A 16,628-nucleotide genomic window follows, 5' to 3' on the forward strand; every position below is an offset into this window, starting at 1 on the left:
GAGTCTCTGCCCTCGACTGCTTTCTCATGTCCCTTCCACTCTCTTCTCAACTCCAAGCTCGGACGTGGACCAGGCAGGAACTGCTGGCTTAGCCCAAGTGCTCCTCTTGCACTTGTGTTCAGGAGCCCGATGCTCGTCCAGGCATCCCCAGGCCCCACCATGAGGACCAGGGAGAGCGGGGACTACACCAGGAACTCCGGCGGCTCCTGCCTGAGTGGCAGCGCGGTGGCCATGCCCACCCTCGATGGCAGCAGCATCGCTATGAGCGCCTGCAGCAGCAGCGGCAGTACCCAGGTGAGGGGCTGACTAGGGACCAGGGCAGGGGCTGGGAAACTCAGGGTCTCCCGTCGACACCGCAGCGCTCCATGCTGCACAGACGCGGCTCCAAGCAGACTGGTGCGCTGATGGCAGGGAGCTAGCTGCGAGGGGCTGTCGGGGGAGGGAGGGCCCCGGAGAAGGGCAGGTGGGAGGCTGCCCAGGTGCCCAGTGTTTTCTGTCTGCCCTCAGAAAGCTCCTCTGGCCTTGACCCTTCGGACTTTGGCGTTTACCGAAGTGTAGATATTGGCTTTTTGCAACTCTTCTGGTTCTCTCGCCGTGTGATGGTACAGTTATTCAAGGTGGTGGCTGTGGCGTGGGACAGTAGAAGAAGGGAAAAGTCATGGAATTTCTCTTCCTCTCTCTGCTTTTGACAGCATCTCCTGTGCCTCCACTTCGTGTCAGAAGTGTCTGTAGCCACCACGTAAGCAAGGCGTGTGACTGCATCTTGATGCCACTAACTCTTGGGTTACCTTGCTATTCCTTGGTCATGCATTAAATTCCTTGTTTTTTTTTTTTTAAGATTTATTTATTTATTTGAAAGTCAGAATTACACACTGAGAGAGGAGAGGCAGAGAGAGAAGTCTTCCATCCAATGGCTCACTCCCCACTTGGCCGCAATGGCTGGAGCTGGGCCAATCTGAAGCCAGGAGCCAGGATCTTCTAGGTCTCCCACGTGGGTGCAGGAGCCCAAGGACTTGGGCCATCGTCTACTGCTTTTTCAGGCCACAGCAGAGAGCTGGATTGGAAGAGGAGCAGCTGGAACTAGAACCGCCGCCCATATGGGATGCCGGCGCTTCAGGCCAGGACGTTAACCCACTGCGCCACAGCGCTGGCCCCCAAATTCCTTGTTTTAAAGCCACAGAGTGGCTTCTGTTTTCCTGGCTGGATCCTGACTGATGCGATAAGTGATATTTGCAGAACATTACCTTCCCTCATCATGTCACCTCTCCTCCATGTGCAAACGGGGGAAGAAAATCTCATCTTGCCCATCCCACACTGTGTGTGTACCAAGGGTATACACACTGAGAGAGGAAGGGTTTACCTGTCACGCTTGCCATTATGGTTCCAGCACATAGCTCTGTATCCAGTGTAGAATAGATGGTCAGCAAATATTTGTGGGATGGATGGCTACACGCTTGTGTATGTTACAATGGAAAAGCAAGACTTGATCAAAGACAAAACAGCCACGAGTTGAGCTATGGTAGGGAAAGACACCTATTTGATTTTCGCTCTGTCTTCCTGTCCCTGAGTGGTTTTCCACGCCTCTCCTTATCTCTCTCCTCGGAGAGATAGCAGTTATGGATCAGCCTGTGGAAGCATTTTTCCACTGGAGACAGGAAACGTAGGTGTACTACCTGTCTGACGTCACCAGGACCATATTGGAGTGGCCCCAGAAGCACACGAGGGTGTTGCTTGCAGGCAAATTAGCTCCTTTTTCTGCTCTGCCAGCCAGGTGACGGGTGCAGAGGGAACTGTGGAGTGTCCCTGTAGTCTGGGAAGGCACCTGGGATGGACCATTTGCATTGCGAGGGGCTTCTGTAGGGAGGAGCTGGAGAGGGGCAAAGAAGAAGAGGGGGAAGCACCTGCAGGAGAGGCAGCTGAGGTGCACTGAGGCACTGAACAGGCCGGCCGAGGCTGCGTTTGGATGCCAGGTGGGATGACCTGGGAAGGCATCGGGGGCAGCAGGGGCTCTAGCTGCAAACGGCTCCAGTGACCTTGGAAGAAGTAAGGCTGACTCATGCCTCACCTCTCCCCGGACCAAGTGGCAGCGCCACTGTGTGCTGGAGGGGGAGAGATCTTTGCCCATCCTCCTGGTCCTTGCTTCCTAACATCCAATGTCTCCTTTCTTCTCCCTTTCCTCCTCACCACCTGAACAGCCTGCTAGCCCCATGGACACTCAGGTGTGCATCTCAAAGAAACAGGACAGAGTGAAGAAGAGGATCATCTGGGGAATTGAGGTGGCTGAGGAGCTGCAGTGGAAGGACTGGGAGCTGGGGAAAGAGACCACACGGAACCTGGTCCTGAAAAACCTCTCCTTGAAAATCCAGAAGATGAAATACAGGTACCAGGCACCCAGCCCCTGTGCTCTCGAGCCCCCCAACACAGGCTCTCTTTACAAGCCCTCTTAAAATTTCATGGAAAATCAGGAGAGTGTGATGAAGTCACAGAGTAACTGTCTGGGGCTCGCCTTCCCCCGTAGGCATCCCTCCTCTGTGGGAACCTCCCACCCCAAGGAGACCTACTGTCCTGACTTTCCTGTGTGCAGTGTTCTTGCCTTTCTCAAATGAACTTAACCTGTGTTTGCACGCTGAGATGATACAGTTGAATATTGTCTTCTGATGACTTTACAGGCATGGAAGAATATAGTATAACTTTGTAATTCTTGTCTAAAATTTTGATTTATTTTCTCTGTATTTTTGAGAGAGAGAGAGAGAAAGAAAGAGAGATCTTCCATCTACTGGTTCACTCCCCCAATGGCTACAACAACCAGGGCTGGCCCAGGCTGAAGCCAGGAACCTAGAATGCCATGTGGGTGGCCAGGACCAAAATACTTAAACCATCACCTGCTTCCTCCCAGGTGCACGTTAGCAGGAAACTGGACTGGACACAGAGTAGCTGGGGACTCAAACCAGCCATTCTGATGTGTGATGTGGGCATCCCTAGTGGCAGTGTAACTGTTTTGCCTATGCCATCTCTGGCTCATCCGTGGGCAACTATGGTTCACTGTGCTCTTGTGTTCCAGTGCATGCCTGTGTCTATCCAGGCTTCTGTTGAGGGACCCGTGGGTTGTTCCCCATTTGGGACTGTTAGCAGCATCTGTGTGTGCCTCTCTGTTTGCACATGTCTAAGAGTTTCTCCGAGGTTTACAGAGCCAGTTGCCGAGGCCTGGGAGATGTATGAGTTCCCATTTTGTAGATAAGGTCAAACCATTCTCCCACATCTGTGTCTGTTTATATTCCCACCCACAATATATGTGAGTTCCTGTCTCTCAGTGTTCTTACCAATACTTGCTACTATTAGGTTTAAAAAATGTTGCCAGCAACGAGAACTTGTTGTGATTTTAATCTGCATTTCCTTGATTACTGATTTCCCTGACCACTATTAATGAGGTCGAGTGTCTTTTCATAGGTTAACAACTATTTGCATTTCATTTGTGAAATCCATGTCAAATCTATGCCTGTTTTTCATGAGATTGTCTCTTTCTTTCTTTCTTTAGTAAATTCTCATCCCAGATTCTAATCCTTGCTCAGTTATGTGTTGTGAATATCTTCTCACACCTGTGACTTGTCTTTTCTGCTCTTTATTGTGTCTTTTTTTTTTCTAATTTTTTGACAGGTAGAGTGGACAGTGAGAGAGAGAGAAAGAGAGAAAAGTCTTCCTTTGCCATTGGTTTACCCTCTAATGGCCGCTGCGGCCGGCGCGCTGCGGCCAGCGCACCGCGCTGATCCAATAGCAGGAGCCAGGTACTTATCCTGGTCTCCCGTGGGGTGCAGGGCCCAAGTACTTGGGCCATCCTCCACTGCACTCTCGGGCCATAGCAGAGAGCTGGCCTGGAAGAGGAGCAACTGGGACAGAATCCGGCGCCCCGACCGGGACTAGAACCCAGTGTGCCGGCACCGCAAGGTGGAGGATTAGCCTAGTGAGCCGCGGCGCCGGCCCCTAGTGTGTTTTTGTGAGAAGACTGTTGACTACATATTCCATTTCTTTGAGGGCTACAGGTAGAGTGGACATAAAATTTATTGTATAGGGGTTGGCGCTGTGGCATAATGGGTAAAGCCGCCGCCTGCAGTTCTGGCATCCCACATAAGCGTCAGTTCAAGACCTGGCTGCTCTATTTCTGATCCAGATCTCTGCTATGGCCTGGGGAAGCATTGGAAGATGGCCCAAGATGGGCCCCTGCACCGATGTGGGAGACATGGTGCGCTGCGCCGATCCGAAGCCAGGAGCCAGGTGCTTCCTCCTGGTCTCCCGTGCGGGTGCAGGGCCCAAGGATCTGGGCCATCCTCCACTGAACTCCTGGGCTACAGCAGAGAGCTGGACTGGAAGAGGAGCAGCCGGCACAGAATCCGGTGCCCAAACTGGGACTAGAACCTGGGGTACCAGCGCCGCAGGCAGAGGATTAGCCTAGTGAGCCGTGGCGCCAGCCTCTCTCTCTCTCTCTTTGCCTCTGCCTCTGTAACTCTGCCTTTCAAATAAATAAGTAAATCTTTTAAAAAAATTTAGTGTATAATTCTTTTTAAACATAATTTTGTTTATTTGAGAGGCAGAGAGAAAGAGAGAGAGAGCGTTCCCATTTGCTGATTGACTCCTCAAATGCCTGGGATGGCTGGGGGTTGGACATGCAATCCTGGTCTCCCATGTGGGTGTTGGGAACCCAGTGGTTGAGCATCACTGCCACCTCCCAGGGTCTGCATTGGCAGGAACCTGGAGCCGGAAGCTTGAGGTGGGGCTCAGGCACTCAGATAGGGAGCGCAGGTGTCTAAACAGCCATGCTGAATGCCTGCTCTAGTGCATAAACCTCTCAGTTATGGCAAATTACAGTGTCTTAGACATGTGTTCATTTCACCTAAAATAAGCATTCATTGGTGCAGAACTGCTAGTGTCAGGGGCCGGTGCTGTGGCTCAGCATGTTAAAGCCACCACCTGCAGTGCGGCATCCCATATGGGCGCCGGTTTGAATCCCGGCTATTTCACTTCTGATCCAGCTCCCTGCTAATGGTCTAGGACAGCAGCAGAAGATGGCCCAAGTGCTTGGGTCCCTGCACCCACATGGGAGACCTGGAAGAAGCTCCTGGCTCCTGGCTTCAGATCAGCTCTGCTCTGGCTGTTGCAGTTATCTGGGGAGTAAACTAGCAGATGAAAGTCTTTCTCTCTCTCTCTCTGACTCTACTTCTTTCTGCAACTCTTTCAAATAAATAAAATAAATCTTTAAAAATAAAAAGAACTTCTAGCATCATCTTACTGTGTGAAGGGGCTGCAGCATCCATCCCCACCACCCTGGTCCCTGCACCCCGTTTCTCCCCTCTCAGACCTGGGGGTCCGTGTCTTGGTGCTCAGGGATTCTGTTGTGTCGCAGGGGCCCTCCCCTATCCCTGTTCCTGCAGGTCCTCACACTCATCAGAGGCACAAATGCTTCCTCCTTTTTGTTCCAGGAACAGGAGGAGGAGGAGGGAGAAGGGGTCCTTTCGTTTGTGACCAGCCCCCATGGCCCCTTCTCCGTGGCCACCCCCTGGGCCTCTCGAGCCCCTCAGTTCCACAGGAGCTCCTCTGCTCTCTCTGCCTCCTCCGGTTGAGGAGCCCTGATCCCAGGTGCTCATCCCAGGGCTGTCTCCCGCAGGCCTCCCAAGAGCAAGTTCTTCTTCACGGTCATCCCTCAGCCCCTCTTCCTGAGCCCAGGCATAAGCTTCACGCTCCCCATCATCTTCCGGCCTCTGGAGGAGGTGAGGTCCCCAGGCCAGGGGTGGTGCCGGGACACGGAAACAGAGGCCTAGAGGCCTTGGGGCAGGAAGCAGGACAGAGTGGCCAGCGATTCCCCCAGGCATCACACAGGCTGTCAACGGGAGCACACGCCCAGCTCGGGAAGCCCCTCAGTCTTAGTGGGCAGAGGGGTTCCCCATTGGATACTGGAGGATAAAGGCTGGGGCACTGTGTAAGGGCACTTCAACAAGTTGAGGGAAAACGGAACTAAAAGATAAGTTTCTTCTGGCACAAAAATATTTTGAAACTGTACAAGGGGTCTTCATAAAGCTTACGAAAAATGTGTATCATGGAAAAACTATGCGTGGATTTCAACAAGTTTATACACAAAAATAAATTTATCTTTTAATTCCGTTTTCTATGAACTTTGGGGAGTCCACTCAATTTGGCTTTCAAAAAGCCTTGGATTCCTTGGCCATCTTCTGCTGCTTTCCCAGGCGCACAGGCAGGGAGCGGGATTGGAATTGGAGCATCCAGGACTTGAACCGGCGCCCAAATGGGATGCCGGCATTGCAGATGGCAGCTTAACCCACCATGCCACAATGCCAGTCACATGAAAATACCATTTGGCCATTTCTGAGACCAAAATGGGGCAGGTGTGCGGGTAGCTGACTCCCTCAGAGGCTGGGAGGGCTGCTGCAGGCAGGTGGAGTGGGTGTTCTCTTGGGGCCATCCACGTCCCACTGACCTGTGGCTGTCTCTGCTCACTACAGAAGGAGTACATGGACAGGCTGTGGTTTGAGAAAGCCGAGGGGACATTCTTTGTGGACCTGAGGGCCACCCTGCCTTGCCACAAGCTGACCTGCCTGCCATTACTGCAGCTGCCCATGTGTGCCGTAGGGGACACAGTTGAGGCCTGGTTCGACCTGGACAATGTGGGGTGAGGGGAGAGGCTGAGACTCGGAGGTGGGGAGCAGCAGCCCTAGGAGGGGATAGTGGTGAGCAGTGGTACGCAGCGGCAAGCGGGAGAGGACAGAGGCTGGCCGGAGTGCCCACCTTTCCAAGGCAGGAGCCCAGAGCCTGAGCCCCTCCCTCTCCCCCTCCCCCCAGGGACCTACCCACCTTCTTCACCTGGGAGTTCCCCAGTCCGTTCCAGATGTTTCCCGCCACGGGGCTCCTGGAGCCAGGCCTGGCCTGCCAGATCAAGGTGGCTTTTCAGCCCCTCGTGGCTGTCATCCACGATGCCGAGGCCACGTGCTGGTACGGGGAGAACAGCCGGCAGAAGTGCAGCATCCAGCTGCAAGCTGTGGGTGAGGCCCGCTGTCCTGTCTGTCCCCAGAGCCTCCCGCTGCCCCTCCTTTAGGTCGCAAGCCGCAATGTGTCCCCATCTTCACCCTGGCATGGCCCCCCCCACTTCCCAACAGCCCACAGGCTTCACCCCTTCTTTGCCTCCAATGACATCACCGGCTGCTTTCTCCCTGGGACACTGCCTTCTTCCAGGCACTGCTCAGCTGGGGCCACGGAGGCCCTGGCGGGCTCCCGCCAACCCATCCTCTCTCTGCCACAGCCAAGTGCGCCCAGCTGCTGGTGAGCATAAGGCACAAGCAACCAGAGGACCAGGATGCCATAGGCTTCCACAAAGTGCTGCACTTTGGCTCTGTGGCTGTGGGCTGCACAGCCGAGCGGCAGATCAGGCTGCATAACCCGTCGGTGGTACGCACAGGGCCAGGGGCAGGTGGGAAGGCCCAAGGCAGGGCTTGGGACCCCAGGAATGGGTGCTCCCAAAATCCATGCCCTCTTTAGAACGCCCCCTGCCGTCCACACCTTTGGTCCCAAGCTTCCCATAACCCATTTGCACCAAGAGTTGTCAACAGGTGTCCTGTGTCCACCCCCTCCCCCAGACACAGCTGTGTGGGGTCATCCCCTGGCTCCCCAGAACAGTCCCTAGAGTGACTGCCCTGTACGGACCCCTGGACACAAGCAGCCACCACGGCACCTTGGACAAAAGAAAAAGGTCCCCCTCTCTGGGCAGCCCTAGTGCAGGGCACATGGCTTGGCCTCTTCCTGCCTCCACACTCACTGCTGGGTGGATGCCAGCTGCCCCTTGCCCCCTCCACTGGGCACCTCAGTACAGTGCACAGGCTTGCCCACCTTGTCACCTGACTTCCGCCCCCTGCCCCGCAGGTGAACGCCCCCTTCAGGATTGAAATCGTCCCAGACCTGCTGGCCCAAGACCAGGCCTTCTCGTGCCCCACGGCCCAGGGCGTCGTGCGCCCAGGAGAGAAGAAATGCGTGTCGGTGATCTTCCACCCCGAGGCCCTGAGCACCAGAACTGTGGACTACTTCTCCATCACGCCTTCCGGCTGTGCCTCCCAAACCCTGCTCAAGGTCGTGGGCTTCTGTAGAGGTACTGGCAACCCCAGGACACTGCACTCCCTCTGGGTGGCGGCCCCACACTTACAGCTCTGCACACTCCCTGACTGCTCCAAGAGCTGGCGTTGCCTGGTCCTTAGCCTGGGTGTTTGCTGCCCCCTGGTGGCCCAGTGGGGAATCATTTGCAGACACCTGGAGCTATGACACTGGAGTTGTGCACAGGCTGCAGGCCTCTGGGCCATTCCGTCCTGGCCTTCTGTCCCCAGATGACGCACCTCCCGTCAACGGGAACCCCTCTGAAGCATCCTTCGGGAGGCTGGTACTCCAGGCTCCTCCCAGGGACCCCGTCTCCTGTGCCCAGGTCCCGCCGTGTCCCTGCAGCAGTACTGCATCAACTTCAGCTGGATCAACCTCGGGGAACGCTCGGAGCAGTCTCTGTGGATTGAGAACCAGGAGGACTGTACTGCCTACTTCCAGTTCGCCATCGACTGCCCGGAGAGTGTCTTCAGCATCAGGCCTGCCTTCGGGACCCTGCTGGGCAAGGCCCGCGCGACCCTGCTCTGCACCTTCCAGCCCACTCACCCCATCATCTACTTCCGGCGGGTGGCCTGTCTCATCCACCACCAGGTGGGTGCAGGGGAGGGGGCAAGGCTGAGGGCAAGAGGGGGCTCCCTCTGAGACCCAGTGATGCAGACAAGGCTTGGGGGGTACTGTCCCGTGTTCTGGAACTTCTGGGGTTGCTACCTGGGTTGTCACCCCCTCCAGGGCTGCAGCCCCAGAGTTGGCCAGGGGCACGTGAGCCACGTGGGAGTGCCAAGCTTTGCCTGTCTGCCGCCAGCCAAGGCCTGTGCTGCTGCTGTGGCTGATGGGCTGGGGAGAGGGAGCTCTGGTTATCGCCCCACACAGCAGGTGCAGGGCAGAGAGCTTTGGAGTTAGACATGTACCCTCCTCCCCCACCTCCTGGGGCCCCTGGGCAAGCTCATACACACTGTGCCCTGACCAGCGGGGGTCCGGCCAAGATGACAAGTGGGGGCTGACTTCTAGCTTAGAATCCCCTCCTGTCTGCCTGGAGGAGTGGGTGCCTTCTAATTCTCGTGTGTGCCGGGGAGGCCTGGGTGAGCAGCAGGAGGATGGGGCCTGGGGAGGCCATCCTTTCGCTCTCCTCTCCTGCTGTGGGCCTGAGGGCTGGTGTTTGCAGGATGCTCGCAAGGGGTGGGCGGTAGCTGGAGAGCGAGCAACGGCCGAGCATCCTGAGGGCTGGGCCTCCCTGGACGCCAACTGGCCCCCGCACCAGCCGGGCAGCTCTCGGGGCGCTCCTTCACCTGCTACTGCCACCTCTGCCCAGCTTCTGTCCCCCGTCCCTGTCCCATGTGCACAAACATCACAGGACCCGCTGTTCCTGGACCTGATTGGGACCTGCCACTCGGACAGTAGTAAGCCAGCCATCCTGAAGCCGCAGCATCTCACCTGGTACCGCACACACCTGGCTCGAGGCCTGACGCTCTACCCCCCTCACGTCCTGTGCACCATGCTGAAGGAGAAGAAGCTGGAGCAGGACCAGAACGGGGCCCTCATGCTGCCCGTGGAGGTACCAGGGGCCCCTGCCTGGGGGAGCGGGGACAGGCTGCCCTCCTAGGTGCCTGCCCCCTGCTCTAGCAGTTCTGAGGCCGCCTGGGAGCCCAGAAGCCCTGTGGGCACCGTAGGCAGCCGACGGCGTCTTGGGTGGAGCCAGTTCCGGAAAGGCGGGTGTGGAAGAGGCACGGGGGCAGAAGCCGCGGCAGCCGCCCCACACGCCTGTCTCTCTCCGTGCAGGACCTGGAGGATTCGCCAGCGCCGCAGTACCCCAGCGTCCCTCCCATGACCGAGTACTTCCTTGACGGCACAGGCAACATGGCTGTCTTTCCCCCGCCTGTCACCATAGAGCCCGTTGAAGTGGATTTTGGCGCCTGCCCGGGGCCCGAGGCCCCCAACCCTGTGCCCCTGTACCTGATGAACCACACCAAAGGCAAGATCACCGTGGTCTGGACACACAGGCCTGACTGCCCCTTCTGGGTGACCCCGGACACCTGCGATGTCCCCCCACTCAAGTCCATGGCCATGCGCCTGCACTTCCAGCCGCCTTACTCCAACTGCCTCTATGCCGTGGAGCTCGAAGCCTTCGCCGTCTATAAGGTGCCTGGGGCCTGGACGCTGGGAGGGGTGGCCGGGGATGACACAGGGCACTGCACAGCCTGTCCTGTCCGTGCCCGGTGTCTCCCGCTTCCTCCTTGGCTGGACAGGAGGAGCCCCTGCCAGTCCATGCCCTCCCAGACTCGTGGCTGAAGGGTTTCTTGGCTGCTCTCATGGTGGCCTCCATCCTCTAGGGGTGAACTCAGCTGGGATCAAGCCCTTTGGGAAAACGTGGTGCCCAGGGCCAGAGGTGCCCTGGCTTCTCTTCTAGTCCTTGAAGTAGGCAATGGTCCCTTTAAAGCTGTGGCCAGACAGGGCCTGGGGGACAGGCGCAGGGGTGCCCGATGACTGTCAGCCCTGCGGCACCGGTCCAGGCCTCTTAGTGCGAGCTGCTCCCCACCGTGTCCCCACTCCGCCCTGCCTTTCCCACTTGGCTCTGCCCCACCTGCTTCTTCCCCAGCGGTCAGAGCGCTGGGGCTGGGGCAGGTGTGGAGCCCCACAGTCGAGGTCACAGTCACCTACCAGCTGAGTGAGCTTGGGCAGGTTCCTTTGTGTCTCTGAGCCCTGGTCATTTCATCCATGAACTTGGGGCCACATCAGAGCTTTCCAGGAGGCTTTGCCGAAGCGAGTCTTTAATTCGCCTCCATCGCAGCATCTCAGCCTTGGGGAAACGTAGGTGCTTCGCTGAGGCTGGACACCTCGGATTTGTAGGCTGCAGGCTCTGGACCTGCTGTGCCTGACAGGGCGGTTACCAGCCACGCGTGCTACTGAGCATCTGACGTGGGGCTGAATTGAGATGTGCTGTGAGTATCAATAAGGCGGTGGCATTGTGGTATAGCAGGTAAAAGCCACACCTGTGATGCCGGCTTCCTGTATGGGTGCTGGTTTGAGTCCTGGCTACTCCATTTCTTTTTTTATTTTAAAGATTTATTTTATTTATTTGGAAGTCAGAGTTACACAGATAGAGAAGAGAGAGAGAGAGAGAGAGAGAGGTGTCTTTCATCTGATGGTTCACTCCCCAATTGGCTGCAATGGCCAGAGCTGCACCAATCTGAAGCCAGGAGCCAGGAGTTTCTTCCGGGTCTCCCATGTGGGTCCAGGGGCTGAAGGACCCAGGGCATCTTCTACTGCTTTCCCAGGCCATAGCAGAGAGCTGGATTGGAAGCCAGCTGCTCCACTTCTGATCCAGCTCCCTGCTAACGACCTGGGAAAAGCAGCAGAAGATGGGCCAAGTACTTGGGCCCCTGCCACTCACATGGGAGACCTGCATGAAGCTCCTGGCTTCACCTGGCCTAGTGCTGGCTGTTGTGGCTATCCAGGGAGTAAACTAGTAGATGGAAGACCTCTCTCTCTCTCTCTCTCTCTCTCTCTCTCTAACTCTCTACCCCCCCCAATCTGAAAGTAAAAATCTTTACTTTCAAAATAAGTAAATAAATCTTTAAACAAATAAATAAATGAAGGGAGAGATATTTCAGAAAGTTCATGATTCAAATGATGCAAAAACTGAGTATGGCACCAAAATAAACTTATCTTTTTGCCTCATTCCATGAACTTTCTGAAGAACTCTGATACATGCTAGATTCTGAGGACTCAGTACGAAAAGGTGAAAGCCCATTCGTAATTTTTATATAGGGGTAGGTGCTGGGGCGCCCTGGGTTAAGCTGCCTTCAGTGCTGGCCTCCCATACAAGAGCACTTGTTCAAGTCACAGCTGCTCCACTTCTGACCCAGCTCCCTGCTAATGTGCCTGGGAAGGCATCGGATAATGGGCCAAGTACTTGGGCCCCTGCTATACACATGGGAGACCAGGATGGAGTTCCTGGCTCCTGGCTTCAGGCCTGGTCCAGACCTCACTATCACGGCCATTTGGGGAATGAACCAGCAAATGGAAAATCTCTCTTTCTCTTTCTCTTTCTCATATATATTTCCTTCTTAAATATTTAAAAAAAAAACCACTTTTTATATTGATGCTACATTACAAGGATACAATTTAGGCTCCAATATTAGGCTAAGTAACACACATTACCAAAACCAGTTTCATGTGTCTCCTTCTCTGACATGGCTGTCAGGACATCTAAAATGACGCCTGTTTGCCACTCACGCTGTTTCTGTTGGCCTCACTGCCTGGGCATCTTCCTAGCAATGGGTGCTGCCTCCATGACCACCCCACCCTCCTTGGAAGGTTGGGGAGAGCCGGGCCCTGGTTCAGGCTCCAGGAGCTCGATTCTCTGCACCATTGTCCCAGGGAGCCCAGCACAGGCCTCCTGTAGCCCAGAGGTGGGGAGGGGGCAAGACAGTGCCCCCCAGGCTCTGACACGGGCCCTGGCTTGAGCCTGCCTGTGGCCCGCCCCCTGCAGGTCCTGCGCAGCTACAACAATATCGAGGAAGACTGCACGGTGTGCCCGTCCTGGTGCCTGACCGTGCGTGCCCGGGGCCACAGCTACCACGCCGCCTTCGAGCACCACGTCCCCCACTACTCCCTGGACGCCCCCAAGGTGAGTGCAGTCCCACAGCCCCGGGAAGGCTCCGGGAAGCTCTGCCTGCTGCCGTGGCCTGTAGATCCTTCTTCCTCTCTGATGACCTCAGAAACACATGCCAGCACCCTTGCTGGCTGTCATACACACACGCACAGAACCCTCGCTGGCTGTCACACACACACGCACACACACACAGAACCCTTGCTGACTGTCACACACACACGCACACACACACAGAACCCTCTCTGGCTGTCACACACACACGCACAGAACCCTCGCTGGCTGTCACACACACACGCATAGAACCCTCGCTGGCTGTCACACACACATGCACAGAACCCTCGCTGGCTGTCACACACACACGCACAGAACCCTCGCTGGCTGTCACACACACGCACAGCACCCTCGCTGGCTGTCACACACACACATGCACACACAGAACCCTCGCTGGCTGTCACACACACACGCACACACACAAAACCCTCGCTGGCTGTCACACACACACGCATAGAACCCTCGCTGGCTGTCACACACACATGCACAGAACCCTCGCTGGCTGTCACACACACACGCACAGAACCCTCGCTGGCTGTCACACACATGCACAGCACCCTCGCTGGCTGTCACACACACACACACACACACGCACAGAACCCTCGCTGGCTGTCTCACACACACACACATGCATACACACACACAGAACCCTCGCTGGCTGTCTCCCACGCACACACATACACAAAACCCTTGCTGGCTGTCACACACACATCTGTACACACACACATGCACACACACACGCTCAGAACCCTTGCTGGCTGTCACACACACCACAGACACACACACACAGAACCATCACTGGCTGTCTCACATACACACACACACACACAAAACTCTCGCTGGCTGTCACACACACATCTGTACACACACTCATGAACACACACATATACAGAAGCCTCTCTGGATGACACACACACACGAACACATAGAACCCTCCATGCCTGTCACATATGCACACACACACAGAACCCTCGCTGGCTGTCTCCCACACTCAGCCAGTCCCAGGGAGGCAGCCAGCTGCCCTGGTCCCCGGCCCCGGGACTGGGAAGCGTGGGAGTTGGACGGCCGCCCCGCCCGCCTGGGCCTCTGCCCTTAGGCTTCAAGCTGCAGCTCCTTCAGTTGTTGGGGCTGTTTCCCGAGTGCCCGTAGGTCCCGAGTTTGGGCCAGGCCTTAGGGACACAGCAGCCGTGCCAGGAGTCCCCACCATGGGGAGCTCCCAGCCCTGCTGCAGGCAGAGCCATCCCCTTCCTCCGGGAGTCAGAATTCCCAGGCCCCGCCCAGGGCCCTTGGAGGCCTGTCTGGAAGACACAGGGTTGCAAAGCTCAGACCCTGAGCCCGGCCCCCAGCTGCTGATTCTGGCCTCACACTGCCGATGCCGTCCCTGGTTTCCATCACAGTCCTCAGTTTTCTCATTCGTCTTCTTGTTGCTGGAAAGGTGCCACTTGGGGACAGTGTGCCTGGTGGCAGCCCTGCTCCCTGCCACCAGCTGCAGTTCCAATACCAAACCTCTGCCACCCCTGGGGTCCTGCTTGGGGGCTGCCCCTTCCCGAAGCTCTCCCTGACTCACCAGGTGCTTGCCAACTCCCTCGGCCCCTTCCTGCTGGCCAATGCCCCCTCCTGCCATGCTCTGCTGCAGATCCGGGGCCAGCGTTGCTCCCTTGCCACCTCCCACATGTGCACCTGTTGCCCCAGCTGGATGGGGGCTTAGGTCCAGGATTTGGGCTCCTGTGTTTGGTAGCCTGCTGAGGATTCAAGTTCGTGCAGGCCACGTCCCCAAGGCCCAAGGAATGTCTGGGAGCTGGGATTGTTGGGACCGGTTACTCACTGCCACCTGCGTGAGAACTGGAAGGAGCTGCTCACCCCACACCCCTGGGCTCGGATCTCCAAGGGCGGCTCCTCCGAAGGGCGATTCCCAAGCACCCGAAAGGGACACAACTTCCTCTCTCAGCTCCCGGAGAGGCCTGAGTCGCTCCTGGGAATTCTTTGGTGCCAGGCTGCGGCCTCCGGTGTGGCATGGGCTCCATGGAGGCTCCACCCCAAGGCCAGGCACACACAGCCCTGAGTGTTTGCGAGCCGGGGTGGAGATCAGAGCTGGGGGCCTTCCGTCCTCTCCTCCCCGCCGCAGCTCTTCCCCGCGGTACCCTCCAGCGAGCCCTCCTACCGCAGCCTGCTGCTGGTGAACAAGGGGCCCATGCTGCTGACCTTCGCCCTGGCCCCCAGAAGCAGCGCGGACGTCACCCTGCGGCCCACCTCAGGCCTCGTGGCCCCCGGCGCCCACCAGATCCTCCTGCTCTGTGCCTACCCCAAGGGTACCACCTGGAAGCAACACCACCTCTACCTGCAGTTCAATTCCTGCCCTCAGTACCTCAAGGTAGGAGGCAGGCGGACAGGAGCTGGGTCCCCCACGTGTGTCTTCTCCCAGTCACATTCTGAGGTCGGCCTTCAAGGTCCCCCCAGCTATGCTGGGGGGAGGGGGCACTGCTCTCCAGGAAGTGACCTCGCAGGGAGAAGACCCCTCTGGTTACACCTGTGAACAACTCTCCCTTCTGTCCGGGCCTTGCCTGCCCCACTCCTGGGGTCTGAGATCAAGAAAAAAAGGGTGCCGAGGTCCCCGAGGGAGGCTCTGGGACAGCAAAGGCTCGGTCTGTGGGTGGCAGCGAGGTGTCTCGGGCCACTTGTGTTGCGGTAACAAAAGGCTTGAGGCGGGGCACTTAAGTAACGGAGCTCACGGTTTTGGAGGTGGAAAAGTTCAAGGTCAGGCTGCTCCAAATGTTTGGCCTCCGACCGCGTTACCACGTGGCAGAGAAGCCACGGGCTGAGGGGCTCAGTGTGTGGAGTGGCCTCGTGAGAACAGACTTAGTCCAAGACTGCATTAGCATCATATGAGGAAGAGCCCCAGGACCTGTGCCCCCGCTCCAAGAGGTGCCCTCCCCCCCACCCCTGCCACTGGGGACCAAGCTTCCACCACATGAACCTATGTAGGACACACTCAGACCACGCACAAGCCACAGAAAGTGGACCTGAGGCTGAGCCAGGCATAGGCCCACGCCCCACCCCGTGAAGCCATCTCTAACTCTCTCAGCCCCTGGTTCTGCTCAGGCCTCATCTCCTGGGTCCGTCACTGGCTCCCCTGCTGAGGCTGGCAGAGGACCTGCTGCCGCCCCTCCCGCCCAGGGTGGGGGTGGGGAGGGGAGGAGCTGCCCCACGCCCGGCTTTCCGGCCACGCCTGCGGGGTGAGGACAGGCACTGCCCTGCTTCTTCGGGGCCCAGGAGGTGATCCTGCAGAGCCGAGAGGAGCCCCGGCAGCTGCAGCTGGACACCTCCCAGAGCGTGTTCTTCAAGCCCACCTGGGTGGGCTGCTCCTCCACCAGCACCTTCACCTTCCACAACCCCACGCGTCTGCCCATGGAGTTTGAGTGGAGGGTCTCCCAGCAGCACCGGAAGCTGTTGGCTGTCCAGCCGCCCAGGGGGCTCATCCAGCCCAATGAGAACGTGGTGAGTGGTCTCCCCGCGGCGCCCACCTTCTCACCTCCATCTTCATCTCTTACTCATGCCTTTCGGGGCCAGCTCTACCCTGAGGGCCCCCAACTCAATTCCCAAGCCCCGCCCCTTGTTACTACTAGTAACAAGTAGTTACTAGTAGTGGTGCCACCTTCATCACCCCCATTTTACAGAGAAAAGACACTTAGATCACAAGTCAGGAGCACCGGGCTAGCGTTCCTGGTGCCAGGGCCCCGGATGTGAGCCCGCTGTGTCGTGCCTGTCCCCAAAGCCATGGGAATGCCAGCCAGGTGGTTTGCAGCCCCTGGATTTTGGGCTG

General features: G+C 57.3%; 1 protein-coding gene across 8 annotated transcripts in view; it reads left to right on the forward strand.

Annotated features, from left to right (window-relative positions):
* Positions 1 to 16,628, forward strand: part of CFAP65 (cilia and flagella associated protein 65) — a 36,239-nt gene that overhangs the window by 2,393 nt on the left and 17,218 nt on the right. For 4 of the 8 annotated variants that reach the window (XM_051848148.3, XM_089329836.1, XM_089329837.1 and 1 more), the window contains 13 exons: positions 58 to 294; positions 2,196 to 2,380; positions 5,657 to 5,759; positions 6,510 to 6,676; positions 6,847 to 7,046; positions 7,304 to 7,449; positions 7,921 to 8,143; positions 8,471 to 8,736; positions 9,497 to 9,697; positions 9,922 to 10,281; positions 12,635 to 12,772; positions 14,934 to 15,179; positions 16,079 to 16,303. In XM_051848148.3, the coding sequence (XP_051704108.3) occupies positions 58 to 294; positions 2,196 to 2,380; positions 5,657 to 5,759; positions 6,510 to 6,676; positions 6,847 to 7,046; positions 7,304 to 7,449; positions 7,921 to 8,143; positions 8,471 to 8,736; positions 9,497 to 9,697; positions 9,922 to 10,281; positions 12,635 to 12,772; positions 14,934 to 15,179; positions 16,079 to 16,303 (2,697 nt within the window). The remainder of the gene's footprint in view (positions 1 to 57; positions 295 to 2,195; positions 2,381 to 5,656; positions 5,760 to 6,509; positions 6,677 to 6,846; positions 7,047 to 7,303; positions 7,450 to 7,920; positions 8,144 to 8,470; positions 8,737 to 9,496; positions 9,698 to 9,921; positions 10,282 to 12,634; positions 12,773 to 14,933; positions 15,180 to 16,078; positions 16,304 to 16,628) is intronic. The other 4 variants (XM_051848150.3, XM_089329840.1, XM_089329838.1 and 1 more) reach the window with 1 other exon arrangement.

Source organism: Oryctolagus cuniculus, chromosome 3, assembly GCF_051225735.1.
Source record: "Oryctolagus cuniculus isolate XC-2025 breed Fujian yellow rabbit chromosome 3, ASM5122573v1, whole genome shotgun sequence".
NCBI classification, from domain to species: domain Eukaryota; kingdom Metazoa; phylum Chordata; class Mammalia; order Lagomorpha; family Leporidae; genus Oryctolagus; species Oryctolagus cuniculus.